Source organism: Podarcis melisellensis, assembly GCF_964234715.1.
Source record: "Podarcis melisellensis genome assembly, chromosome: 2".
In the NCBI taxonomy this organism is placed as follows: Eukaryota; Metazoa; Chordata; class Lepidosauria; order Squamata; family Lacertidae; genus Podarcis; species Podarcis melisellensis.
Genome location: NC_138529.1, coordinates 103,414,974 through 103,441,578, shown reverse-complemented (window position 1 = coordinate 103,441,578; position 26,605 = coordinate 103,414,974). Strand labels below are relative to the sequence as shown.

The following is a 26,605-nucleotide window of genomic DNA, read 5'->3' as shown; positions in this document are numbered from 1 at the left end:
AATCTTCACACACACTCAAAAAACAGTGACGTGCCAATGTCCAGCCCCATTCAAGCAAAGGAGATTCTCTAGAAGCTGCCAGTCTTTTTGGGAATGCATCTCAGCACCTTCTGAGGTAGATTTCTGGGCCTGCTGCACACATTCCCAGTTAGCAAGTCCCCTCTTGTGTGCTACATAAGCAGCTGGGCCAGCTTCAGTCCTTGTCCCAACCAGGCCAGACTTTTCCTGACATCTCTCCCTCCTTGCTACAGCTGGTCCTTCTGCCCCGTGTGACGGAGCTGCCCGGGCTCCATGGTAGCAGTCCTGCAGCGGTGGAGCGCCGTGAAGCGTTGGAGCGCTATACCTGCCTAGAGGTTTTCCGCATGGCCACCATGCCCGACCTGGCTGAGACCTGTGCCCGCCTGCTGTGCAGCATCTCTGCCCTGATGCATGATGGGGCTATGCGTGAGTGATTCTTTCTTACGCCTGAGAAAGAAAGCCACTTTGCATACTTTTCTCTAGTCTCTACCATAGTGTTTGTTTGTGTGTGTTTGTCTGTGTTTGTGTGTGCTGGTGGTTGCCATTTCCACCAACACACAAAGTCCTGGAATGACGCAAGGTCTTGGGTATTGGGGGGGGGGGAGGAATGCAAAATGACGGACAGGTTGTTCATGTTGTTGTTGCTGCTGCTGCTGCTACTTAAAGGAAAAGGTAAAGAGACCCCTGACCGTTAGGTCCAGTTGCAGATGACTCTGGGGTTGTGGCACTCATCTCGCTTTATTGGCCGAGGGAGCCGGCGTTTTTCCGCAGACAGCTTCTGGGTCATGTGGCCAGCATGACTAAGCCACTTCTGGTGAATCAGAGCAGCGCACAGAAACTCCGTTTACCTTCCCGCCGGTGTTGTACCTATTTATCTACTTGCACTTTGACGTGCTTTCAAACTGCTAGGTTGGCAGGAGCTGGGACCGAGCAACGGAGCTCACCCCGTTGCGGGGATTTGAACCGCCGACCTTCTGATCGGCAAGCCCTAGGCTCAGGGGTCTAGACCCTTAAAACAACTTAAGAAAAAAGGAAGCAGCTGTGCTGCTGCTAATGGTGAGCCCCACCTGCAATAAATTGTTGAATAATTAATCCTCCCTTTGGGGAAAAAATAATGATGATGAAATGGTCCCATTTCTCTGCCCACAGATTTTGAGAGGCTGCTAGTGCATAGCTGCAGCCTTCTTGAACTAGGTGGTTCCGTTTTGCGGCCAGGGCCTAGGACGATGGTTTGTAGAAGGGCTCAATGGCTGAGTGTCTGCTATACATGCAGAAGATCTCCAGCATTTGCCAGCCAGTGTAGACAGTACTGAGCTAGAGGAACCAATGGTCTGGCTCACTGTAAGGCAGCCTTCTATGTTCCTAAGCCAGAGCTGTGGAAATTAAAGGCCGAAATGATGGGGAGGTGCTGCCTACAATCAGCAAACCCAGCGTTGGTATGGGAGAGGAAAGTTCCTCAGATTTAACTCACTTTTATGTAAAAAGACTGGGGAAACATGAGTAGAGTAATCTACAGTTCAGAGGTAAACAACTCCCCCCCCAAAAAAAATTCTGCAGCAGGAATTGTTCGGTGCATCTGTTTTACAAGCTTTTAGCACCGTTGTGAAATATTTCCAGGTATCTCTGACTACAACCATGGGGCCTAGAAACATGCTAATGTTAAAGATAACAAAAGCCGAGGTTCTCAGGATTTGGGCGGCATCTGTCTGTCTGATGGATGTTCTGGACTGTAACCTGCACGATTTCACCACCTGCGGCCTCAACCTATGAACTTGCATTTTACCACATTACTACAAGCAGGAATATTCCTCACATGCTCACGTGCATCCGCTTTAGAGTGATGTGCTTGTGTTCAGTGTGTTGGAGTGCATCTCCACTTGTCCCTCTCCCCAGTCTCCTTGGCACTGGGGTGGGGAGGCAATTGCCTCTCGTCTTTCCCCCTGCCTAGCTTCCTTCCCTAACCGTTGTGGTTTCTTCCGCCTTCAGCCTGCCAGTGTGATCCCCAGGGCTCCACCAGCAGTGTTTGCCACAAACTGGGAGGGCAATGCCAGTGTAAGCCCAACGTGATGGGTCGGCGCTGTGACCAGTGTGTCCCGGGCACCTACGGATTCGGACCCTCCGGCTGCAGCCGTGAGTAATCAAGGCAGGGCCTGCATGTACTGCCTCCCTCATGGTCATTCCTTGTCTTTTCCTCAACTGTTGATTAAGCCTAGTTTTCACTGAGAGTGGAGGGGGAAAACCTGTGGCTGGGCTATATTACCATAGCTGTCAACTTTCAGATTTGAAAATAAGGGATCAGCAGCCTCGAAAATAAGGGATCAGCAGCCTCACCTGTCCCGGGGACAATCTACGGGATATTTAACAACCCGGGATAGCAGTGGGAAGCAGCCGGAAAAGGTGCTGGAATAAGGGAATTTCCTTCCAAAAAAGGGAAGGTTGACAGCTATGTATATTACCGATCCTCAGAGTAGCAAATGGGATCCTGACACAGGGGGGAAGGAGATCCCGCTCTGACTAGGCGCCACCAAGAGATAGCACCCTTGAGTTAGATCCCCTTGAGGAACCAGCTACCTTTACAAAAGCAGTTTCAGCTCCCCAGTGACCAAGTGCTAAACTCCAGAACAGATTCTCTGTGGCTTGAGAGGCCCCATCCAGTCAAAGAGGCCTCAGCTGAGCAACAGAACTGGACTGGAGCAGATTCTCTTCTTTGGGATTATCGTTATTATATATTTAGGTATTATTCAAGCTCCTACAACTCCAGGCAGTGGTTAAACCTGACTAACTTAAGCCACATCCAAACCATACATCTATGATAGCACTTTTAAGCAGTCACGACTTCCCCCAAAGAATTGTGGGAAATGTAAAGGCTGCTGAAAGTTGTGAGGAGACCCTCCCTATTTCCCTCACAGAGCAGCAACAATTCCCAAGCTCCTTGATCGTTGAACCAGTCTGGGAATTGTAGCTCCGTGAGGGGAATGGAGGTGGGGTCTTCTCACAATTCTCAGCTCCCATAACAAACTACAGCAACCCGGATTCTTTAACGAAAGGCAGGAATGTTTATCATAGTGCTTCAAAAGCATGGTGTGAATTTGAGTTGCTCTCTGGCCTTAATGTATAGTCCCTTCAAAAAAGGAGAACCTCTTCGGATTGGGATGAGGAGATGGGATTAAGTAACCATATTATTATTATTATTATTATTATTATTATTATTATTATTATTATTATTATCCCAAGTTTTCTCCAAGGAGCTCAGGGCAGCCTGCATGGTTCTCTTTTCCTCTCCAATTTTACCCTAAGAGCCACCCTGTGAGGTAAATATTTCCGAACGGGCAGCCTTGTCTTTTTAGTCTCTTGCAGCAGAAACAATCAAAGGCCTTGTCCAGTACTTAGAAATTGTTAATCTTTAAGTTGCCACAATACTCTCTAGTGTGTCTCCCCCCACCCCCCACCCCGGATCTGTGTGAGGATTTGAACCCAGGGCTTCTGGGTCCTAGGTCAACATGACCACTGCTAGACCCACTTAACGTTGCTGCCACCCACCCCTATCATCCTTTCAGCCTGTCAGCCTGGGTGGTTACTACTAGAGGTTAAGGAGCTGTGTTTTGGAAGAGCTTCCTGTCTTGTGGATTTGGCAATAGCTGCCACGTTGAACTCTCTGAAAATACCTGTGCCAGGAAGTTGGGCGCTATCTCCGTATTAGGGACTTTCCAGAGAATTGTGCCATAATTTCTAATGGTTAATGCTCCCTCACCTGTCACACTGAAAACATTGGCCCTTATCCCCACAGCCTGCGCCTGTTCCCCCGAAGGCTCAGTCTCCAGGATCTGCGAACCAGTAAGCGGGCAGTGCCGGTGCCAACATGGTGCCATTGGACGCCAGTGCGACCAGTGCCCACCAGGCCAATGGGGCTTCCCAACCTGCCGGCCTTGCCACTGCAACGGGCACTCAGAGGAGTGCGACTTGCACACGGGGGCCTGCCACCAGTGCCGCGATTACACGGCTGGCCGCCATTGTGAGAGGTACGCATGTGGGATTCGTGGGAAAACGTGACGGGATCCCAACTGCAATAAAATGTTGCAGCGTAGAGGGCTGATTTCGTTATGACTGGGCGACTCTTGTTTGGAAAATGGGATGGGAGTGGGTGGACAAGCATCGACTGACAGAGTCCCTTTCCTTAGGAAGATTGGTGCTGGTGATTGGCAAGAAACACTAAATATTCCCCTTAGTTTCATTGCAGAAGGTTGGAAAAAAGACAACTGTCTTTTTTTGTCAGAGTCAAACAGCCCCTATTCCCACATTTTTCCATCTTAAACATGGATGTTCTGCCCAGACACACACACACAGAGAGAGAGAGAGAGAGAGAGAGAGAGAGAGAGAGGCAGAGAGAAGATACCTTTTTTCTGAACCATGCAGCACAGCTTGGTCCCCTGATACCAGCCTTCAAGGAAGAGATTAGAGCAGGCACAGGAGATTCCACGGGAAGATTACGGGGGGGGGGGGGAGAGACTGCAAGGAGGATTGAAAGGAGTATATTGTGAAGAGGCTAAACTGTGGGATGGAGCATCAGATTATACTAATAAGGCTTATACTGGGGCAAAACCAGCTGTGATGAAGAGTGGCCAGGAAGAACGGGTGATAATTTGAGATAAGAGGTGCATATTTTTAGGACCCTACTTTTGTGGTTGTAAGTAGTTTTGAATTGTTTTTAATATTGTGTTTTTAATTGCTGGACATTAGGATGAAGCGCATGTAATAAATTACTACTAACAACCACCACCACCTAAGGTTGCTCTTACTACCACCTAAGGTTGCTCTTACTGCCTCTGTTCCCCTTTTTTTACCCCATCACAGGTGCTTGGATGGTTACTATGGAGACCCCGTCTTGGGCTCAGGGCAACAGTGCCGTCCCTGCCCTTGCCCTGGGTACCCAGGGTCTCGGCACTATCACGGCATCTCCTGCCACACTGACAGGGAAACCAATCAGATTGTTTGCCTTTGTGCTCCAGGCTATACAGGTAAGGCATATCGAAAGGGCAAGGGACGCAGTTATATAAGTTGCCGTTTTGAGGACACAGCCTCTGCAAGACTGTCCTCTAGCACACCTCCACTGCCCTTTCAGACTGCCGCTGTGCTCCATGAAGGGCCGTGACTCAATTGCACAGCATCTTCTTTGCATGCAGAAGGTCCCAGGTTCGACCCCTGACATTTCCACGTAGGGCTGTGAAACACCCCTGCCTGAAACTCTGCAGAACTTCTGCCAGTCAGAGTAAACAGTACTGAGCTAGACAGACTAATGTGCTGACTCAGTCTTATGATCCTGCTATTAATGACCTGTTCAACCGATGACTTGCAGAAAAAATAACGCCCACCACCCAGGTGTCATAATCTGCTAGATCAGCAGTTCTCAGCCTGTGGGTCCCCAGATGTTGTTGGACTGCAACTCCCATCATCCGTGAGCTCTGGCCTTGCTAGCTAGGGGTGATGGGAGTTGTAGTCCAACAACATCTGGGGACCCACAGGTTGAGAAAAGCTGTGCTAGATGATGGGCATTCCACATATTAGGCTGGTGGCACAACCAGCGAATTTTATGAGTCCCTGATAGGCTTTCATATCTGTGACTAGTTGACTGCATTCAGCTTGGTGGGTTGTAAGTTGCCCTGCAGCCTGAATCTAGCTCCCCTTCTCTGGATTCTCTGCACATGTAAACATATGCACCACTGAGCCCCTGAGCCTGCAGTATTCCTTCTTGCCTTGAATTATAGCATCTCCATGGGCCTGCCCTTCCCAGACCCACCTCTGCCCTTTACCAGAAACACAATAGAATTGGTTGATTGTGAAGAGGTACACAAAAGGAGGTAAAGGAGCTCCCAGTTTTTCTGACGTGGCAACAACCTTTCTAGTTCTCGTGATAAAGGTCAGCGAAAACATTTCAATAGAGTTCTACTTCCCATTGAGCCATAGTGAGAAAAGAGGAGAAATGGCCATCACTAAGTAATTATGTGTTCTGTAGGAATGGATTTAGGCACTAGGAGAGGATATATTGTTTAGTTACTGCCCTTCCTTGTTCATGTGAGTGAAATCAGCAGAGTGCCATCGTTTGCTAAAACAAGGTTGATTTAACCTAGAAATAATAATCCAGAACGCTTTAAGGAATACTGTCACCCCTTTTCTTCCCCTTAAAAACAACAATCACACTTTGTTTTGTGAAGAAATAAAAGTAGCATTTACTTACATAATCCAGCTCTTGAAGCAGCAGTTACAGAAGCAAAATGAAGGCAGGTTTATAACTACGATCTAAGTCACAAAAGTACAAAATGCAAGTTCCGAAATGGTGTCTGAGCTGCAGAGCTCAGACACGTACATTTGGTCAGCTTGGAAGCGTGGCGAGGGCTGCCCAGGCAGGAAGGAAATATGTAGGGCTACAGCTTCCTGCCAAGGTAAACAAAGGAAGTGATCTCACCGAGTTCTCTCTCGCAAAAGCCCTGTGAGCCACAACCCTTTCGTGTGCCCATCTAGAAAAGCATGTATTGTTGGTTAGACTGCAGTGACGGTCTACATATTCTTCTCCCACCCCTCAATAACGTCCCATGTCTCTGGCAGGACCACGGTGTGACCACTGCTCGCCTGGCTATTTTGGAGCCCCTGAGCAGGAAGGTGGAGCCTGCCGCCCCTGCCAGTGCAACAACAACATTGACCCCAGCGACCCCGAAGCCTGTGATCCACACAGCGGCCAATGCCTTCGCTGCCTTTACCACACTGGCGGGCCCCACTGTTCTGAGTGCCAGCCTGGCTACTACGGCAATGCCTTCCAGCGTAGCTGCCGACGTGAGTAGGGTGGCCGGGCCTGGATTGTGGGGATGGCTGGGAGGAACTTGTGATTTGAGAATGAGAGGTCGTGTTTGGCGGGCTTTGTTGTGGCTGGTGGGTCCTGTGAAGGCAGTAAATTTTGGGGGTGGTAGTGAAGACAGAAGCAGCAAGATGCTGGAGAACAGAGAACAAATAAGAGTTTGCTAGTGAAGATGAGCAGGGTTGGTGGAAAGTGAAAATGTTATTCTTTGAAGGAGAACCCTGAAAATGATTTACAGGTAGTACAGTGGTACCTCAGGTTAAGTATTTAATTCGTTCCGGAGGTCCATATTTAACCTGAAACTGTTCTTTACCTGAAGCTGTTCTTAACCTGAAGCACCACTTTAGCTAATGGGGCCTTCTGCTGCTGCCGCACCGCCGGAGCACAATTTCTGTTCTCATCCTGAAGCAAAGTTCTTAACCTAAAGCACTATTTCTGGGTTAGTGGAGTTTGTAACCTGAAGCGTATGTAACCTGAAGCATATGCAACCCAAGGTACCACTGTATTTAACACCGAGTAAGCTTGCTAAGATATATAACACTGAATCAGGTAAGTGCTGGAGATGCAAAGGGGTTGAGGGAACGTTCTTTCGCATGTGGTGGGCTTGTAAATGGGTAAAAGAGTACTGGGAAATGATCCATAATGAATTGAAAAAATGTTTAAAAGGTTCCCCCCCCCCAAACCAGAGTCCTTATTGTTGGGGATAATTCAGACTGAAATTCCCAGGTGTCAGAAAAGGTTATTTATGTATGCTACTACAGAGGGACGCGGGTGGCGCTGTGGGTTAAACCACAGAGCCTAGGGCTTGCCGATCAGCAGGTCGGCGGTTCGAATCCCTGCAACAGGGTGAGCTCCTGTTGCTTGGTCCCTGCTCCTGCCAACCTAGCAGTTCGAAAGCACGTCAAAGTGCAAGTAGATAAATATGTACTGCTTCGGCGGGAAGGTAAATGGTGTTAACATGCGCTGCTCTGGTTATCCAGAAGCGGCTTAGTCATGCTGGCCACATGACCCAGAAAAACTGTCTGCGGACAAACGCCGGCTCCTTCAGCCAGTAAAGCAAGATGAGCGCCACAACCCCAGAGTCGTCTGCGACTGGACCTAATGGTCAGGGGTCCCTTTACCTTATGTATGCTACTACTGTGGCCTGTGTTTCGTTAACCCCAAAATGGAAAACGAGCGAGGTCCCAACTAAAGAAGAATGGCAAATTAAGCTGACAGAATATGCGCAGCTTGCAGGCTTAACATATAGAATTAAGAGAACAACAAGAACCTACGTTTAGAGAAGACAGGGAAACACTGATTGAGTGCATGGGGGGAAATTGTGTGCATTTGAAAATGCTGGCAGGGTTAAGATAAATTCTCTTTTCCCAAGGCTGTACCTGCAACGAACAGGGCACACTGCCCTCGCACTGCTCCAAAGGCATCTGCCACTGCGATCGAACTACAGGCAATTGCCCCTGCCGCCCCAACGTGGTAGATAAGAACTGTGACAGGTGCGCCCCCAATTTCTGGGGCTTCGGCAGTGACGTGGGGTGTCAGCCGTGCAACTGTGACCCTGCCCATTCGTTACGGTCGGACTGCAACATGGTAAAGTTAGCCTAAGAGGGGGAGGCACCTGGGCGGCTTGTGCACCAGCTTCCAGCCCTACTACCACCACCTCACCTTTCCCTTCCTTCAGTTCACAGGGCAATGCCACTGCCAGCCGGGCTTCGGGGGCCGCGTTTGCTCCCACTGTCAAGAAGATCACTGGGGGGATCCGGAACGGGAATGTCTAGGTGAGTTCGAGTGCACAGTGCAAGCGAGAATCTTCCGCTCCAAACATTGTGTGAGAGCGCTGCATTGTGAGGTCAGGTGATTGACAGATGGCTAACCCCACCCACCTGTCAAATTTGGCCCATGAGGGATAGGGGATCTGGATGAGTTTCCTCACCTCCTGGCATTAGAAGCTCAGGTTCTCTGACAATGCCTTACTTGAGCACCCTGTGCTTCTCTGCTAATGCTGGTTGCCCCAATATTGTTGGCCCTAAAGAAATGCCTCCCCTGGCCTATTGACTGGTAGGCAACTGTGCGAGCTGATTCTTCTTTGCAAGTGAGTTATGGGATAACCGCTGCTTTTGCCAAGTCTTCCCACAAAAACACACATGGGCTGTGTATCTTTAGCATATTGAACTATTACGATTGCTGCATTGTTCTAGAATGATGGTTCTATCATGTGTGTGTGTTTTAAACATCTTTATCGAAAGTTCAAAACATACTTAATTATATGTGCACTAAACATGGTGAGATGTAAAAAAAAAAGAGAGAGAAAGAAAAAGAGAAACAGAAACCATGTAGAAGGGAAAATGAAGGGGGGGAGGGGGAAAACCCTCAAAACTGTATACTTTACAAGGTTGTTATTGTACTGCACCAGATCTTAGCCTATTACAATATTTGTAAGAATGGATTCCAAATATCATTGAATTTGTCCGCAGCAAGTCTGCGTTTATATCCAAGTTGTTCATATGTTGCGAGTTTATAGAAGTCTTCAATCCAACCATAGAATAAAATAATAATAATAATAATAATAATAATAATGAATTTTTATTTATACCCCGCCCTCCCCAGCCAGAGCTGGGCTCAGGGCGGCTAACACCAATAAAATCACAGTAGGGAGCCGTGTTGTTATTCTTCCAGTTCATCAGTATCAGTCTTTTTGCTGCGGTAAGGGCACAGAGAGTCCACTCGTACTGTCTTTCTGTAATGTTTTGTATGGTGTGTTTTAATGGTGCGTGCTTATACAGTGGTACCTCGGGTTAAGTACTTAATTCGTTCCGGAGGTCCGTTCTTAACCTGAAACTGTTATTAACCTGAAGCACCACTTTAGCTAATGGGGCGTCCTGCTGCCGCCGGGCCGCCGGAGCCCGATTTTTGTTCTTATCCTGAAGCAAAGTTCTTAACCTGAAGCACTGTTTCTGGGTTAGCGGAGTGTGTAACCTGAAGCTTATGTAACCTGAAGCGTATGTAACCCAAGGTACCACTGTGTTTCAATGTGGTGCAACTGGCTTTTGTACTGGTTCGGAATGAAATGGTACGTAAACAAACTAAAGCCAAAGCTTGCTTGGGGAATGACCTCTGGTTTTTGCCCCCTGCAGCTTGTGAGTGCGACCCCACAGGGTCCGAGAGCCTGCAGTGTGACCGTCTCACTGGGCACTGCCCCTGCCGAGGTGGCTTCACGGGGCCGCGTTGCGACCAGTGCCGGCGGGGCTTCCAGCAGAACTTCCCCCGTTGCTCCCCCTGCCACCCTTGCTTCGGCCAGTGGGACGCGGTTCTGGCACAGCTCTGGGAACAGCTGCAGAGGTTGCAGGGCACAGTTCAGGCCCTGAAGGAAGGGGGGCCCATCCCGGCGGCCAGCAGCCGCCGCATGCGCGACCTGGAGGACAGGCTGGGTGACGTCGAGCGGCTCCTTGGGGACGGCAGCAGTCCAAGCACTCCCCTGTTGCGGCAGCTCAGTGCCCTTCTGGAAGATACCAGGTAAGGAGACGTGAGGTAGAATCGGAGGGAAGCAGAAAAAGGGGGAATGGTCTGTTGTTGGTTTTTTTTATTATTATTATTACAGTGGTACCTCTGGTTACATACTTAATTCATTCCGGAGGTCTGTTCTTAACCTGAAACTGTTCTTAACCTGAAGCACCACTTTAGCTAACGGGGCCTCCTGCTACCGCCGCGCCGCCGGAGCACGATTTCTGTTCTCATCCTGAAGCCAAGTTCTTAACCTGAAGCACTATTTCTGGCTTAGCGGAGTCTGTAACCTGAAGCGTGTGTAACCTGAGGTACCACTGTATTAAAGATTTTCTTGTTTTACAGAAGTATGTGTAATGTCTCTCGTATTTTTTCCATGTAACATTTTTCCAAATCAGTTTCATTTGCTGAGACATTTTGGGGGGAGATGGGGGGGTCGGGTGGCGATGTTTCTATTTTGCTTAATGTATGTAGGGTTTGGTGTCAGCGTTGCTCGTGCTGTTCATTTGTGTTTCTTTGGTGGTGAGAGAGGTTGGGCTGTTGTTGTTTTAAGAAAATTATACAGACAGCAAAACAAAGAAGTCTGAGTTAACATTGCCTTCTACCAATAAGAAATAATAATAACTATTACGATAATGAAATACTAAAAATACATCTACTTCCCCTTTTTAACTTCTGTTCTGGTTACAATATATTACTATTCTATAAGAATCTATTATATATCTTTGCTGTCCCATATATTATTTTATTTCCCAAATTCAACCTAACCCTCCCCTCCTCCCCACTGCTTCCCTTCACCTGTGTGAGATCTTCCCAACATAATATTTTTTCTAGTTGCTTTCACAAAACAAAATAACATGAAAACTTATAAATTATAATTACTTCTTTTGTCCTTACACGCTTAACAAGTTGTGAACTGGTCTGTTTTTTTATTCGGTTTGTGCATGCCAGAAATTGAAGGATATGATAGCCTTTGTGCTTCAAGTTTTTCCTCCGTGGGCACATCCAGACTGAAAAACCGATTAACAAGCATCCACTCCTGGACATCTTAATTTGGGGTGTGGGGATAAAGGAGCTAGAAGTTATAGAATCACGGAATCATGGAAATGTAGAGTTAGAAGGGACCCGAGTGTCGTCTAGTCCTACCGTGCAGGAATCTTAGCTAAAGCCTCTGTTTAAAGAAACCTCACAGGAAGAAGACTCCACCACCTCCTGAAAGAGTCCGTTCCTCTGCCAAACAGCTCTTACTGTCAGAAAGTTCTTCCTGGTAGTTAGTCGGAATCTCCTTTCTAGTAACTTGAAGCCATTGGTTCGGGTCCCAGCCTCCAGAGCAGAACAAAACGTGCTTGCTCCATCTTCCATGTGACAGCCCTTTAGATAGTTGAACATGGCTATCATATCTCCTCTCAGTCTCCTCTTTTCCAAGCTAAACTTATCCAGCTCCTTCAACTGTTCCTCATACGGCGTGGTTTCCAAACCCTTGACCATCTTTGTCACCCTCCTCTGCGCACATTCCAGCTTAGAGAGTTATCGGCACTACAGTTCCCAAAACCATTAGACAAAAGGTGTGGTGAAAGAGCTCTATAAACCAACAAAATTTGGTAATGCAGTCCTATCCACCTTGTATTCTCCCTTGCCCTCCAGCTGTGGGGACGTGCAGCACTTGAATCATTTTGCATGCCTTATTTCTATCCTGATTTTCCCACTCCCGACAACCCTGCAAGGTAATAATAATAATAAAAAAAAATTATATCCCGCCTTCCCCAGCTGAAGCCGGGCTCAGGGCGGCTAACAACAATAAAATGATACAACATTCTAAAATCATTTCATTATAAAATTAGTTCAACTCAAATTGATGGCAACCATTAGGCTAGAGTTCTGTGAGGATTACCAAAGGGAGGGGGTCAGGCTGTGCCCTGACCAAAGGCCTGGTGAAACAGCTCTGTCTTGCAGGCCCTGCGGAAAGATGCCAAGTCCCGCAGGGCCCTAGTCTCTTGTGACAGAGCGTTCCACCAGATCGGAGCCACAGCCGAAAAAGCCCTGGCTCTAGCTGAGGCCAGCCTAACCTCTCTGTAGGTAGGCCTACGAGATAGCGCTTTGCCCAACAAGTGCCGCAGCTGAGTTGGACATACCTGCTGTATTCCTTCCCACCGCTAGGGCAGACACAGATGAGCTCTGGCAACAGCTTCAGGCTACAGACTCACACCTGGACGGCACCGAGAAGGAAGCTGGCGGGCAAAAGAGGCGTCTGAATGCGCTGAGCCAAGAGCTGGGGGAGCTCAACCGCACCGTCAGCTACCTCAACAGCCAGCTGCAGAGGATGACTAACGCCAGCTTCAACAGTAAGAAATGTGGGGGGCAGTATACGGGCAGAAGAAGGATCTAGGCACGGGTCACGGTAGCCACCCCTGAAATGCAACCTCTTTTGTGCTGGCAGAGTCTTTCCAAAGCATCCTGGGATTCTTCCAGGAGTCACAGCTGGCCCAGCAGCAAGCAAACAGCTCCGTCCACGGCCCTCAGAGCCCGGTGGGTCAGTCCAAGCTCACGCATCAGGCCACCGTTGAGCTCCTGAGACGCAGGGGAGATGCTTTCCGCAAGACGGCAGCTGCTCAGCGGAAGTCTTTGCGCGACCTCCAGAAAAAGGCCAGCAGCCTCAGTCTGAGCAGGATCAACCAGAAGGCGAGTTATTATTCAGGGCGAGGGTGCGGGGCAAGAGAACGGAGGGGAGCAGAGAGGTGTTCGTTAGAGAGGAGAGCTGTGGCCTGGGTGATAGGGATGGGGTGGAAATTTGGCTCAGTCTGGATCGAAGGGCTTTCAGAAACACTATGCAAACCGGGTTGGGTGGTGGTGGTAGGATGGGAGCCATTGTTTGGAATTCGTCCTTCTCATAATTCTCCAGCCAAGTCATGTGTACAAAGATGCATGTCCTAGGATAAAATGTGCATGTTATTAGTGGGGGGAAACATACAAAAACACACTATATTAGGGAGCGGCACTTTGTAAAGATGTGCATACAGTAAGCCCCCAACTTACACTCATTTAACTAGTGTGCATTTCACTGGCAGGAAATAAAAATAAAATGGAAAGTGAGGCAGGGTTCTAGGAAAAATGATTTTGGCCATCTCGCCTGCGCTTGAACCCAGTGTATTTTGACTTTATGCAATTTTGGCTTTAGGCACGATCCCTGGAACATAACACTTGCATAATGTTATGTTTATAATGTTTGATGTTTTATCGCTTTATTATTATTATTACTTCTCTGTTGGGAGCAGCCCAGAGTGGCGGGGGAAACCCAGCCAGATGGGTGGGGCAGTAATAATGATAATAATAATAATAATAATTTATAAGTTGCTCTGGGGCTTACTGCATTGGGCAGGGGAACAGAATACAAAATGCTGTATATACGGGTAAATTTGCATCAAAATTTGCTGGTGAATCTTTATGGGGGATTGTTTGAAAAATATTTGCAGGCTAACATGGAAATGTGGAAATGGGGGGAGATGTGAACCTCACTTTCTCCTGCCCCCAGTTCTGGCCCTCCTTTCTCCCGTTCCATTTTTCTATGCAAGGGATGGGGCTTTCACCAGACTCCTGTTTCCCTGTACTGATCTTGGACTCCTCTTGCTCTAGATCTGCGGTGCTTCTGGAGAAGAGGGCTGTGAGCAGACCCCGTGCGGAGGGGCTTCTTGCCGGGACAGCTTGGGTCAGCGGCACTGCGGAGGCCCCGGCTGCACTGGAGCACTGCCTGTGTCCATGAAGGCCCTCTCTACAGCTCAGAACATCTCCAGCCAGCTGGAGAGCAGCGCAAGGCACCTGGGCACCATTGCTAGCAAGGTACAGTGACAGCAGAAGTGTATGTAAACAGGTTAAGAAGAAATGCCATTCACATGGAGGCAAAGACTTCACTGCAGATTTATTCAAGGGTTGGGCTCCTGTCAGCTTGGGACAGAAACCTTGTGCTTCTCTTTAGGATGGAAAGTTTCAGGAGGGTGAAAGAAAAAGCGAGGCCTTTTTGTTCTTTCCCACCCTCCTAGGATCTTCTCCTGCTCAGCTACATAGTACCATATTTTTTGCTCTATAAGACTCACTTTTTCCCTCCTAAAAAGCAAGGGGAAATTTGTGTGCGTCTTATGGAGCGAATGCAGGCTGCGCAGCTATCCCAGAAGCCAGAACAGCAAGAAGGATTGCTGCTTTCACTGCGCAGAGATCCCTCTTGCTGTTCTGGCTACTGAGATTCAGAATAATTGTTTTCTTGTTTTCCTCCTCCAAAAACTAGGTGCGTCTTGTGGTCTGGTGCGTCTTATAGAGCGAGAAATACGGTACTTTAAAGGGTTTGGGGCTGACTCCCAGCTGCACACCTGAGCTGGCTAGCAGAATGGTGAAGTTTCCAAAGGGTGGGAAAAGTCAAAAGTGTTTTGCTTTCCCCCCTTTCCCTCCCTGAAATCTGCCTGTATAATGCAAGTAGGGGATTTTCTTTAACGTCATGGCACACAGGGGCATCTTGCCCATAGAGGCAAGTGGCATGGGACGCCAGGGCGCCAAGTTCTGGAGGGTGCCAGGGAAGAAGCTGAGGCTGGACTCACCGCCTCCTGGCATCAGCTCGCTGCCCTCGCCCGCCTCACTGAAGCAGTGCCATGCCCGGAGGCTCCGCCTCTTCCCCACCAGAGGAGCTGCCCTCCAGCCGCTGCCCGCCTCCTCCAGCCCCACAAAGCTGCCCGCAGCATCGTAAAAAGGTTGTTAACTCTCGGAAATGGGGGGGGGGCGCCGGAGGTTTCTCTGCACCACAGCGCTGGATATACTTAAGACAGCCCTGTTGGGCACACATCCTCTCCAAACCTCTTCCCTTTCCCCTTTTCCGCTCTGCTCCACTCCCCACAGCTGACACAGCTCATTGCCTGGCTGTTTGCTATGGGATACTAAGCTGCAGTGTTCACTCTTAGGTGCAAGAAATTCAGGACTTGGCGCAGAATGCCAGGAGCCATGCTCAGGACACTCTGGACCGTGCACAGGGGGCCCGGAACCGTGTGGAGAAGTCGACGGCCAAGCTGCGGGAATTTATCCAGAGGATAAAGGACTTCCTAGCAGGTAGCAGAACATTAGGCTTGCTCTGAACACCAGTCCAATGTGACATGCAAAGGGATGGATGCGGTGATGTTGTTAATCATCTGCCCTTTGCCCTGACGTCCCAGGGCAGCTTGCAATGATTAAAACACAATATTAAAAACATTTTTAAAACAGCTCGCAGACAGGGCGGGCGGCAGTGGGGGAATGTACAGGTTATATAGGCAAGCATATTTGCACTAAGTTGTGCTGTGACAATGTTGGTATTTGGACATCTAGATTTAGGGCTGTGTGTGTGTGCCAAGGCAGGGCCGTCTTTAGCATATGGGCCGCCAGGGTGCAAAGATCCGCCCAGCGCCCCCAAATTTAGTTTAGCCGCCCCCAAGGGGGGAAGCCAAAGTTGTTGACCTGTTTTTAGGAGGATGCGAACTAAAAGTTGTTAAGCTTTTTTGGGGGGAGTGGGGAAATTGCTCACCTGTAACGACGACGCAACAGAAAAAAAATGCTTGTTTCCTGACTCGTTGAGAGTACAGTGGTTCCTCAAGTTAAGGACTTAATTCGTTCTGGAGGTCCGTTCTTAACCTGAAACTATTCTTAACCTGAAGCACCACTTTAGCTAATGGGGCCTCCCGCTGCTGCTGTGCTGCCGGAGCACGATTTCTGTTCTCATCCTGAAGCAAAGTTCTTAACCTGAAGCACTATTTCTGGGTTAGCAGAGTCTGTAACCTGAAGCAAATGTAACCTGAAGCGCATGTAACGTGAGGTACCACTGTATTTGACGCTACAAGTAACAGAGCAACCGGGGGGGGGGACTTTCATACCATTGTTTTTTACTGCTGCTGATTGAGAGGGGCCGGTATACAGTAGTTATACATTTGGCACCCCCCAGAATCTGGCGCCCGGGTGCACGGCACCCCTTGCACCCGGGGTAAAGACGGCCCTGTGCCAAGACCTACATGGCTGGATGGGAAACAAGGATGGATAGTTCCAGGCCTGTTCTTGTCTCCATAGAAGAAGGTGCTGATCCTGAGAGCATTGAGCTTGTGGCTCAGCAGGTCCTCAACATCTCCCTACCCAGCAGCCCTGATCAGATCAGCAACCTGATTAAGGACATCCGGGATAGAATCAGTCAGCTGGACGGGGTGGACATTATCCTGAACGACACGGTGCACAGCCTGAACCGTACCAGGGAACTCTTGGCAAAAGCGGAACTAGCTAAGTGAGTCTCTATGTCGATGGGGGGAGGGACCCCCAGATTTTATTTTTGCTAATTGAGCTTTTTTATGTTGATCTAATTGCATATTTTACAATGTCATAATTTGTTCAAGTCCTGATAGCATAGCAATAATCACCAGCTTCTGGTCATTACTGGTAAAAACTGGCTGGGCAATGGGGCCAGTTTTTATCAGGGTTATTATAAACTGTATCCTGGAAAAGCTAAAACAAGCCCCAAGAATTGTGGCCAGCTCCTCTGGAGTGCATGTGAATGTGTTTTGGCATGACTTGTGAGCAATACCCAAAACAATAGGTGTTTGGGTTTGAATTTGTCAGCAGTATTATGTATTTATCTTTATGTTTTTAAATTGCTTAAATTGCAAATTGCTTGGAAAACTTTGGGTAATGAGTGACTAATGAATCTAATAAATAAATAGTATTAATATTAATAGTAGCTTGGCTTATTAGGGTGTGCCATTTTAGGAGGATGAAGCTTGCTTTTTGCAAATTTATTCCTTGAGGGGGTCTTTAAAATATGGGGGTTGGGGTTGGGTGTGAGGAATTCGAATCTGCTATTTTTTGTGTGATTGGACAACACTTAGCTTGGTAAGTCTACGTTTGACGAAGAAGCATATACAATGCTTTTGTCCTTAAGCCACAAAAACCTGTGTTGCAGTAAGATTGCTAGTCTTTTCAGTGCTCCATCTCTCTGTTATGCTTTATGCCCAGAGGGCGAGCGGAGGGTGTGCAAGAAACCATCGCAGAAACACGCGCGGCACTCAATGGAACAAAGGTCAAACTGGAGGCAGCAGAGCAAGCTATGAACAAAACCAAGGAAGCCATCCAGGCTGTGACTGGCCGCGTCAGACAGGTGAGATGAATTGAACTACCTGGTGGCCAGAAAAGCTTCTTTAAACCTTTCCTCTACTCTTTCAGTGGCCAGTTCCAGAGCAGCAGCAGCAGCACGCTGCTCATCCACGTTAAACCATGGTTTATTTCAACCAATGCAATGCCACACTGTGGCCACCATGGCAGAGACATGCCAGGCCAGTCAAAGAGCAGACACAATGCCAAAACAAAAGTCGGTTTGCAACAACTTCCTTGCTGTATTAAAACTGATGGTGCAAATGTGCCCTGCGATTGTCCCTTCCTTCATGATGCTACGAAGTGATGGGCTGGGAACTAGGTGTGGGGCTGCCTTGCTCTCAGGTCTCCCAAGGCAGCAGGGAACTGGTAATGATGCGGGCACAGCAGCAGAGCCAATCCGAGGCTCCAAACTCTGTGCCAAGCCCCACACCCTGTCTTGCTCCTCCCCCTGTAACCAGCTGCAACACACGGATGCTGGGAAAACAGGAGAGCAATGCAGTCCCACTTTCACAGTCCCACCTGCTGCCACTGATGCTTCTTGAAGTGAAAAGTTCTGCCCAGGTAGGCTTTCCTCTTTTTCTCATCAATCAGCGTTTTGACTGTGCCTTGCGGTTTTTCTTTCTCTCAGGCTGGACGCAAGCTCGAGAAACTGGTCGACACAGAGTCGAAACTGGAGAGCCGCCTCAAAGGTCTGGCGCAGAACGTGAGCGCATTGCAAAACAAGTCCCAGAACAATCAGAAACTCGCCCAGGAGGCCAAGGGAAAAGCGGAGCGCGCCACCACTGCTGCGGGGAGGCTGGAAAATGTGAGCGTCCCTCTTCCCTCTGATCACCACTGCCGCCAACTGCTACTGTGTCAACTTGCCCACATGTCTCTAGCCATGGACATAAATGCCAACACTCTCCATGGCTCAGATTGGCATTTTTCCTGCCTGCCATCGGCATTAATTCCTTCCATGACAACTCTTCCCTCATAACCACTTTTTTCAAGCAACCTCTCCCCCAAATTAGAAACCCGAATTCAATTTAATAATAACAATAACAATAATAAAGTAATTTATTATGCTACCCATCTGACTGGGTTGCTGCAGCCACTCTGAGTGGCTTCCAACAATTTATAAAACCACAGTTCAACATCAAATATTAGAAACTTCCCTATACAGGGCTGCCTTCAGATGTCTTCTAAAAGTCAAATAGTTGCTTATTTCCTTAATGTCTGACAAGAGGATGTTCCACAGGGTGGACACAAATACAGTGGACGCTCGGGTTGCAAACGTGATCCGTGCGGGATGCACGTTCACAACCCACAGCGTTCGCAACCCGTAGCAGTGCGCCTGCGCAGGTTGTGATTCGGCGCTTCTGTGCATGCGCAAAGCGCAATTTAGCGCTTCTGCGCATGCACGACTGCCGAAACCCGGAAGTAACCTGTTCCGGTACTTCCGGGTTTCGGCGGGTGCGTAACCCGAAAAAACACAACCTGAAGCCTCTGTAACCTGAGATTTGACTGTACAAAGAAGGCCCTATGCCTGGTTCCCTGTAACCTCACTTCTTACAATCAGGGAACCGCCAGAAGGGCCTCGGAGCTGGACCTCAGTTTCCAGGCTGAATGATGGGGGTATATAGGGCTGAAGCCATTTAAGGTTATAAGCTCAGCACCAACATTTTGAATTGTGCTCAGAAATGTACTGGGAGCCAATAGAGATCTCAATAGAGACGTTTATGACTGGTGTTATATGGTCCTGGCAGCTGCTCCCAGTCACCAGTTTGGCAGCCACATTCTGGATTAGTTGTCGTTTCCGAGTCACTTTCAGAGGCAGCCCCACGTAGAACGCATCATGGTAGTCCAAGCAGGAGATAACCAAAGCAAACAACGTTAAACCAAACATTGGCCTTCAATAGGTGGGTTGTGCCATGGCCTGATCTAAGGTGAGTCTTCAACTGCAGCTCTACTACAGTACAAATATATGGTAGTAAAAAAAAACTATTAAGGAATGGATCCGCAAATGCATGCTTTAAACTGAAAGCGGGTCCTGGGCTGGCATAGCTTACTGAACCAAACTGAAGTGAATCTCATGTGAACTAGAGGCATCCAGCCAAATAATTGGCTAGAGAGTTAGCACCTCATTGGCGTCCCTCCAAGCCTTTGCTGTAGTGGTGAGCTTCAATCTCTGTGTCCCCAGGAGGTGGAGAAAGTGATGAAGAGATACCAGAAGTTGCAGGAAGAAGTGGACAAGCAGCCTCAAGATGCAATGCTCAGGCTGAAAAACCTCAGGGAGGAAGCCCAGAATCTCTTGGACAAGGCCACGGGCAGCAAGAGAAAGCTGGAAGGTAGGGACACCACAGGTGTGGTTGGGCAGGATCCCAACCTGAAAAAAAAAGGTGTTGGAAATGTTTAGTCTAAAGGCACCCCCCCCCTTATTGACACTTCTATATAAACACAGCCTGTGTCCTATTTTGGTATGCAAAATAAGGGAGAGGAGAAGCAGCGCTCCAGTCCAGCCACAGGCATTCTGAGCTGGGCAAGGGATGGTGTGATGCTTCAGCAGGTGATGTGCGTGTTTTTGGGGAGGTGGGGCCTGTATAGCAGGGTGTCTGGAGGTTTTCAGGAAGTTACAACTGAGTGCATTGGGCACAGGTTTGGCATCAAAGGAAGACAAGGCAGGCAACTCCCCATTTAGGCGGGGGTTACATTCTGAGCCTTCAAGTGAAATCGCATGTATTAGAAACACCATTGGAAAAGCCTGCAAGCACCCTCTAACCCTCTGGAAACCCCTTTGAAAAACTAGCAGACACCAAACTCTCCAATAATAATAATAATAATAATAATAATAATAATAATAATAATAATAATAAATTTTATTTATACCCGACCCTCTCCAGCCAAGACCAGGCTCAGGGCGGCTAACACCAGGTATAAAAACAATTGATTAAAATACAACTTAAAAACAAGATTAAAGTACAACATTAAAATGCAGCCTCGTTTCAGTAGAAACTCAAATCAAAAACTTTTTGGGGATGAAAACATCAAATCTTCACCAAGGCCAACTATCTGGACTGGTCCTATGTGGGCCAGAAATCAGATCCTGCAGGGCCCTGGTCTCATGAGCGTTCCACCAGGCCGGAGCCAGTGTTGAAAAGGCCCTGGCTCTGGTTGAAGCCAATCTAACTTCCTTAGGGTCCGGGACCACTAGGGTGTTGCTATTTATGGACCTTGAGGCTCTCCGTGGGACATACCGGGAGAGGCGGTCTTGTAGGTACGAGGGTCCTAGGCCATGAAGGGCTTTAAAGGTCAAAACCAGCACCTTAAATCTGACCCTGTACTCCACCGGGAGCCAGTGCAGCTGGAAAAGCACTGGGTGAATATGAAAAACAGTTGTCACCAGGGCCTTGCTCTGTCTTCGAAAAAACGCCTGCCTCTTCTTTTCAGAGCTAGAAGGGCGCTTCGAGGCCAACGAGAAACAAATGAAGGAGAAAGCAACCGTGCTGCAGAATCTGGAGGGACAAGTGACCGAACTCCTGCAGTACATCCGGGACAAAGCCACGGCCTATGCTACGTGCTAGGGGCCCTGATTCCTGCCAGCTCCGGACTCTGCCGCAATGGGGACCTCCCATACATGTCTCTGGCCGTCTCCTCTCTCTGAGACCCTAGCTGTAGATTTGGGGGCCTTCGTGTAACCCTGTTCATTTAATCTCCACCTGATTGTACCAGTTAGGCCCGCCTGGGACCAGGCATATCAGGGCGATTTCAGTGCCAGCATCTCATAGACACGCAGTTACGTTGCGGTGGTGCCGTTAGGTAAGTTAAGACTCCGGGATTAATGGGGAAGGGCCGTAATGCATGCAGAAAGTCCCGGGTTCACAATCTCCAGCATTCTCCAGGTAGGGATGGGAAGACGCGTCTGAAATCCTGGCAAGCCACTGCCAGTCCATGTCGACATTATTGTGCCAGATGGGCCCGACGGTCTCGTTCAATATAAGGCAGCTTCCTATATTTTGTAATTGTCTTACAGGGCCACTCTCTTTAGAGGGCAACGGGTGTTACCTGAATCGTAACGGTTACCATTTTGAGGTTCCTTCTAACTTTGTGATTCCACTTCGGATTCATTATGATAAGCCCATCTTTCTTATTCTCCCTAGATTTCTGTCCTTAAGTCTTGCCCTGACGGCATCTGTTTGGTCCACAGGCTGTCCCAGAACGGTGGCGGGGGGAATAGAAAGCCTTATTCCTGCAGATTATCTGCCCCAATATGTCCACACCAGCTCAATGAATGGATGAGTTCCCCTCTGGGCGACTTCTCGTTGCCCTTGGGCTCTTTTGCTGTTGCCGTGGAAACAAAGCACCCAGCTGCTTCGGCCTGCAGCCTCAGGCATAGACAAGGGATGCAGAGTTCTAGCTGTTTTATCAAGGGTAGCGGAAAATTGCCCGTGGCTTTCAGTTGCCTCCTGAGGCTTCTTTAACCTCAGCAAAGAAATATATTTAGTCCTGGACTTGACGCCCAGAAGCTGCCCCCCTTTCTTGTGAAATGGATGATGTCACACAGAGCGCTTCCCCTCCCACCGAAAAATGGTTCTAGTCAAAAGCGGTATGATGTTCAGCACTTCCTCCGGGAGTTCCCTCCTATTCCACTCAAGATTGGGAGGTTCCTTCTTCCCACTTCCTTTCCCCTATGTGAATTGCCTCAGGATACCAATGATTGCACAAATAGCTTTCAATAGTTGTTTGTTTGTTTTCTAAGATGACACAGATCCATAGAAGGTGTCTGTCAACTGCTATTAGTCAACTCTTTTGAGCAAGTGAAGGTGCGTCGCGCCCAAGAAGCACCATTTTATTTGGGCAACTGAGAATTAAAATAAAATAAAAATCCCACAAGCACATCTTTTCCCCCAGCCTGGCAGTAAAAATATAATAAATTAACAATTTGCCGTCTTTTCATTATACCTCAAATAAGTTGTGTGAGACTCCTCACAAGATGGTGGGGTTGACCTTGACTCTTTCTTCCTGACCTGCTCCTCCCATCTTATTGATCCAGAAGGTATATGGGGAAGTGTTGCGTATCAGGGGAAGACAGTGATGCCCAACCACAGACATTCCCTCCTGACCAGCATCTCTTAAGAGAGGTTTAGCTAATCCTTCATTTTAGTAATAAACCCCTTGACCCTCCTGGTTTTCTGGTGTGTGTTTGCATCTCTGTGACTGATGAAGGCGGTGGTATCATGTCCTCAGAACAGCAGTAACAAAAGACAACTATTGCTATACCTTTTGGTCCTAACAAAGGGCATTTGGGAGCCCCTGTTTCCACCTAGCCCCAAAAGGAGCTCCTATTCCTTCCATAGCGGCGTGTGTGGATTCTGTCCACAAACCGGTATGAGACTCAACATCAAACTTCTCCCAGCCACTGATCAGAGCCAGGGATTTAAGGGTGGATGAATAGTGGAAGCCAGATGAGGTCCCTGGTGATGGCATGTGGTGATGGTGTAGGGAGTTATTTCCTTGTGCCTGGCTGCTAGCAGAAAGAGGAAAACAATGTGTCACATACAGTATGTTCTCTTCTGACAGTTCCTTCCAGGCTCTAGAGCTGGGAAGTTAAGAAGAAATGGGCATGACAACCTCCACATTCCTTTGTCATTGACACAGCTGAGTTGTCAACTGTTGGCAAGGCCATGATGGGTAATGACACACTCAGGCGTCCATCTGTGCACAGCTTCCTAAATTTTATTAGGAACACGCTGTTTTTTTGTCAAAGCACTGCTGCGTGAACCGGGCAAACATCCAGATATGCTCTCTATACCGTAAGGACACTGGGAAAACACTGCTTTTATCAACTTCTCCTCAACACTATTACTTTCCATAATATGCAATTTGATAAGACAGCAAAAAAATGAATTCCTGTTTTTTCAGATGAGAACCAGCTATCTCCCACATATAATTACACCCAAAGGGAGAAGCAGTTTGCCAACGTGATGCTTTAACATCTTTCCCCTTGCACAAAGGCCAGCAAGGATTATGCAGAGTTACTGACTCGTCCAACATCACATGTTGGCTGGTTTGCAAATGTGGGATTTGTGCCCAGGGCCACACACACAAATGAATTTATCATGTCCTATGGCTCTGTGATGCCTGGGAATTGACCTCTTAAAATGGCAATGCATCTTGTGACACTTTAAAGACTAGCACATTTATTGTGGCAAAAACTTTCCTAAGCCACAATCCACACTTCAGCTTGATGCATCGCCTGTAGTCCCATGGGATGCGGAACGGGGACATACAGTAGTGAATATACGTTTGCCAATTCAAGATTCACTTTGTGCATCTGATGGCTGTGGCCCCATGAAAGCTGATGCCATAATAAACCGTAAGGTGCCGCAAGACGACTCGTCGGTTTTTTGCTACGACAACTCGTCGTTGTTTTTGCCCATCCTACCCATCTGGAAATGTTTAAAATGTGAGTCAGCACTTAAAAACAGGAGCATTTTTGGCCACCCTGGACTGCTTGGACATTTGATCCGCCGCAGTCCGCGTTCTATGAGTGCAGCCTTTTGAACTGGGTGGGGATCTCTGGCTTCCTGTAGCATCCGTGCAATTGGCATCTGAGCTGCTTGATCCTGTCTCCCTGTCCTGCAACTGAGAAGGGTTTTCCTCTTAACTTCCTCCCCCCCCCCCCCGCAGATGGTTTGCACGATGGTTTGATGGGATCTCTTGCAAGGAGCTGTGAATAAAGTTCTCGTGGTGAGTGGGGTAGCAGCACGGGATAATTCAGGTCGGTGTGGGATAATTCAGGTCAGTGTGCTGTGCGTTGGGCTCTCTCTGCATGGAAGAGAGAACAAGCCAGGAAAGGCACATTCCAGCCCAGCTACAGGACCAGCCCACTCTGCACAGGAGAAAAGCTGGAGCATGCTCAGTCCTCGCAGGAATGGGAGCCTTCATTCACCCACCACAGTGAGAGAGGCACCGATGTGACGCTGGCAAATCCAAACCTCGAAAACAAGATGTTGCCCGTCCATCTCTCTCTCTCTCTCTCTGATTTTACTCTTCTTCCAATAACTTTGAAAGCGGTAGTGTGCCATGCAGTGGCAATGACTTAATGTTGGGCCTAGCGATCCCCGAGTCTTGGCAAATGTTGGAGATAAAACATTGCAAACACTGAATGCAAAAACACTGCCCGTTTAGAATGATCAAGAAATATCCACACAGCTTCGAAGGAACTACAGGGCTCTCTCAAGAGAGACAGAATGTGGCAGAAGAGCATGTTGAATTTTCAGCTTTCAAATTCCCAAAATGAGGGGTGCCAAAATGTTTTAACACAACCTGGGAATTCAGAAGGTATTTTGGTTAAATTGATATGATTTAGTTTTGGTAAGCAAAATGTGTGTAAAATTACATTGAAATCACCAATGATTGTCAAGTACTTGCATTATTATTATTATTATTATTAAGCATTACTTGACATTTTCAGTAGGAAAATTAAAACTTACTTGGTTTTCCGAAACAGTTCATATGCTTCATAATCAAATGTAGACTTACCAAGCTAAGTGTTGTCCGATCACAGCAATAATAGCAGATTTCCTCACACTCAAAAACATATTTTTAAGATCCCCCTCACTGAAGAAATTTGCAAAAAAACATTAAGTTTCACCTTCCTAAAATGAAATGCCCTAATGTGGCAGTTCACTTCTGGGTTTCAGAACCCTAAACGCTGGGGGTAGGAGAGAGCTTTGCTCCAGTTGCTATAGAGTCCAAAGCGACCCGAACAGACTTCTTCTCTGCCCCAAGCTTTCAGTCTTCTGAAAGTGGAACCCAGAAGCGGATTGCCACGTACTAGGCATATTGATTCACCCAGCTTTAAAAATGTTCTAAAAACCATTTGAATAAATAAAACATTTCAAATAAATAAACAGCATACTCTTTTTGTACAGGTAATGCAGAGTGGGGTTGGGTTGTTGTTGTTTTTTGCGAAACCCTATTCCTGTAAGCATGCATCAGAAAAGAGGGAAGCTTCTTGGGCTTGCCAATCGGAAGGTCGGTGGTTCGAATCCACGCAACGGCCAACCTAGCAGTTTGAAAGCACAGCAGTGCAAATAGATAAATAGGTACCACTGTGGCAGGAAGGTAAACGGCGTTTCTGTGCGCTCTGGTTTCTGTCCCATTGCGGCAGAAGCGGTTTAGTCATGCTGGACACATGCCCTGGAAACCTGTCTGTGGACAAACGCCGGCTCCCTCGGCCTGAAAGCGAGATGAGCGCCTCAACCGCATAGTTGCCTTTGACTGGACTTAACCGTCCAGGGTTCCTTTACCTTTACCTTTTACTGCATCAGAAAAGAGGTGAAGGGAATCCACCCTTTTAATCACCTTTGATTCTCAGTTGGTAAGTGATCGTGAATATGTCCAGAGTTTTGGAGGAGATATATATGGTTGTCAGCTCCTGACCTGAAGACGACTCCTGAGTTTTAAAGAGACAATGTACAACTCTACATTTATGGGAGGAGGAGGAGCTCCTATTAAAGGAAAGAGAAATAACCATCAAGGTCAGAAGGGGATGGAGAACTCAGTGATGACAGCACACATGCTTTGCATACTAATGACCTCTGTTTGGGTCATTTGCATATCAAGGTAACGTGGGAACCCTGGAGAACCACTGCCAATCACTATAGACAACATTGAGTTACATCAGTGGTAGGGGAACCTCAGGCCAAGGGGCCTAATGAGGCTCTCCAGACCTTTTTATCTGGCCCTCAGGATCATGACCCCTCTCCCTGTCCCTGCTCCATGTTCTCCTGGAGTGCTTTTGCCTGGCTGGAATGTGTTGTTAAAGGGACATATTGCCTCTTGCTAGCCTGGATTGGAAGATGTCTGAATTATCCAGCCGTACTGTTCTTATATGATTCTGAGCATCGTTAGTGTGACAATAGATCTTTTGCAGTAGCACCCGAATATTAGCAGATCAGGGCTGCTTCCAGATGGGTGGCTCATGCTAATAAGAAATCACCATCCTTCTGCTGTAAGGTTCAAGCACAATTGCAGTTGGGTTTCTACGCTGCTGGGAATATTGCACTTTTTCTGCACATTCATCCTGTTAAAAAACAAAAAGAGAAGAGGGGAAAA

The 26,605-nt window shown here is 48.0% G+C and overlaps 1 protein-coding gene across 3 annotated transcripts in view; it reads left to right on the top strand.

The window, feature by feature from the left end:
- LOC309364321 (laminin subunit beta-1-like) overlaps positions 1-22,666 on the top strand; it is a 71,631-nt gene extending 48,965 nt beyond the window's left edge. For all 3 annotated transcript variants that reach the window (XM_081901296.1, XM_081901294.1, XM_081901295.1), the window contains exons 19-35: positions 252-444; positions 2,005-2,148; positions 3,806-4,037; positions 4,870-5,033; positions 6,619-6,843; positions 8,238-8,452; positions 8,544-8,640; positions 9,997-10,375; positions 12,521-12,705; positions 12,801-13,042; positions 13,994-14,197; positions 15,304-15,448; positions 16,436-16,643; positions 17,369-17,510; positions 18,135-18,311; positions 19,686-19,833; positions 20,933-22,666. In XM_081901296.1, the coding sequence (XP_081757422.1) occupies positions 252-444; positions 2,005-2,148; positions 3,806-4,037; positions 4,870-5,033; positions 6,619-6,843; positions 8,238-8,452; positions 8,544-8,640; positions 9,997-10,375; positions 12,521-12,705; positions 12,801-13,042; positions 13,994-14,197; positions 15,304-15,448; positions 16,436-16,643; positions 17,369-17,510; positions 18,135-18,311; positions 19,686-19,833; positions 20,933-21,066 (3,234 nt within the window). In that variant the 3' untranslated portion in view covers positions 21,067-22,666. The remainder of the gene's footprint in view (positions 1-251; positions 445-2,004; positions 2,149-3,805; positions 4,038-4,869; positions 5,034-6,618; positions 6,844-8,237; positions 8,453-8,543; positions 8,641-9,996; positions 10,376-12,520; positions 12,706-12,800; positions 13,043-13,993; positions 14,198-15,303; positions 15,449-16,435; positions 16,644-17,368; positions 17,511-18,134; positions 18,312-19,685; positions 19,834-20,932) is intronic.
- The last annotated feature ends 3,939 nt before the right edge of the window (positions 22,667-26,605 follow it).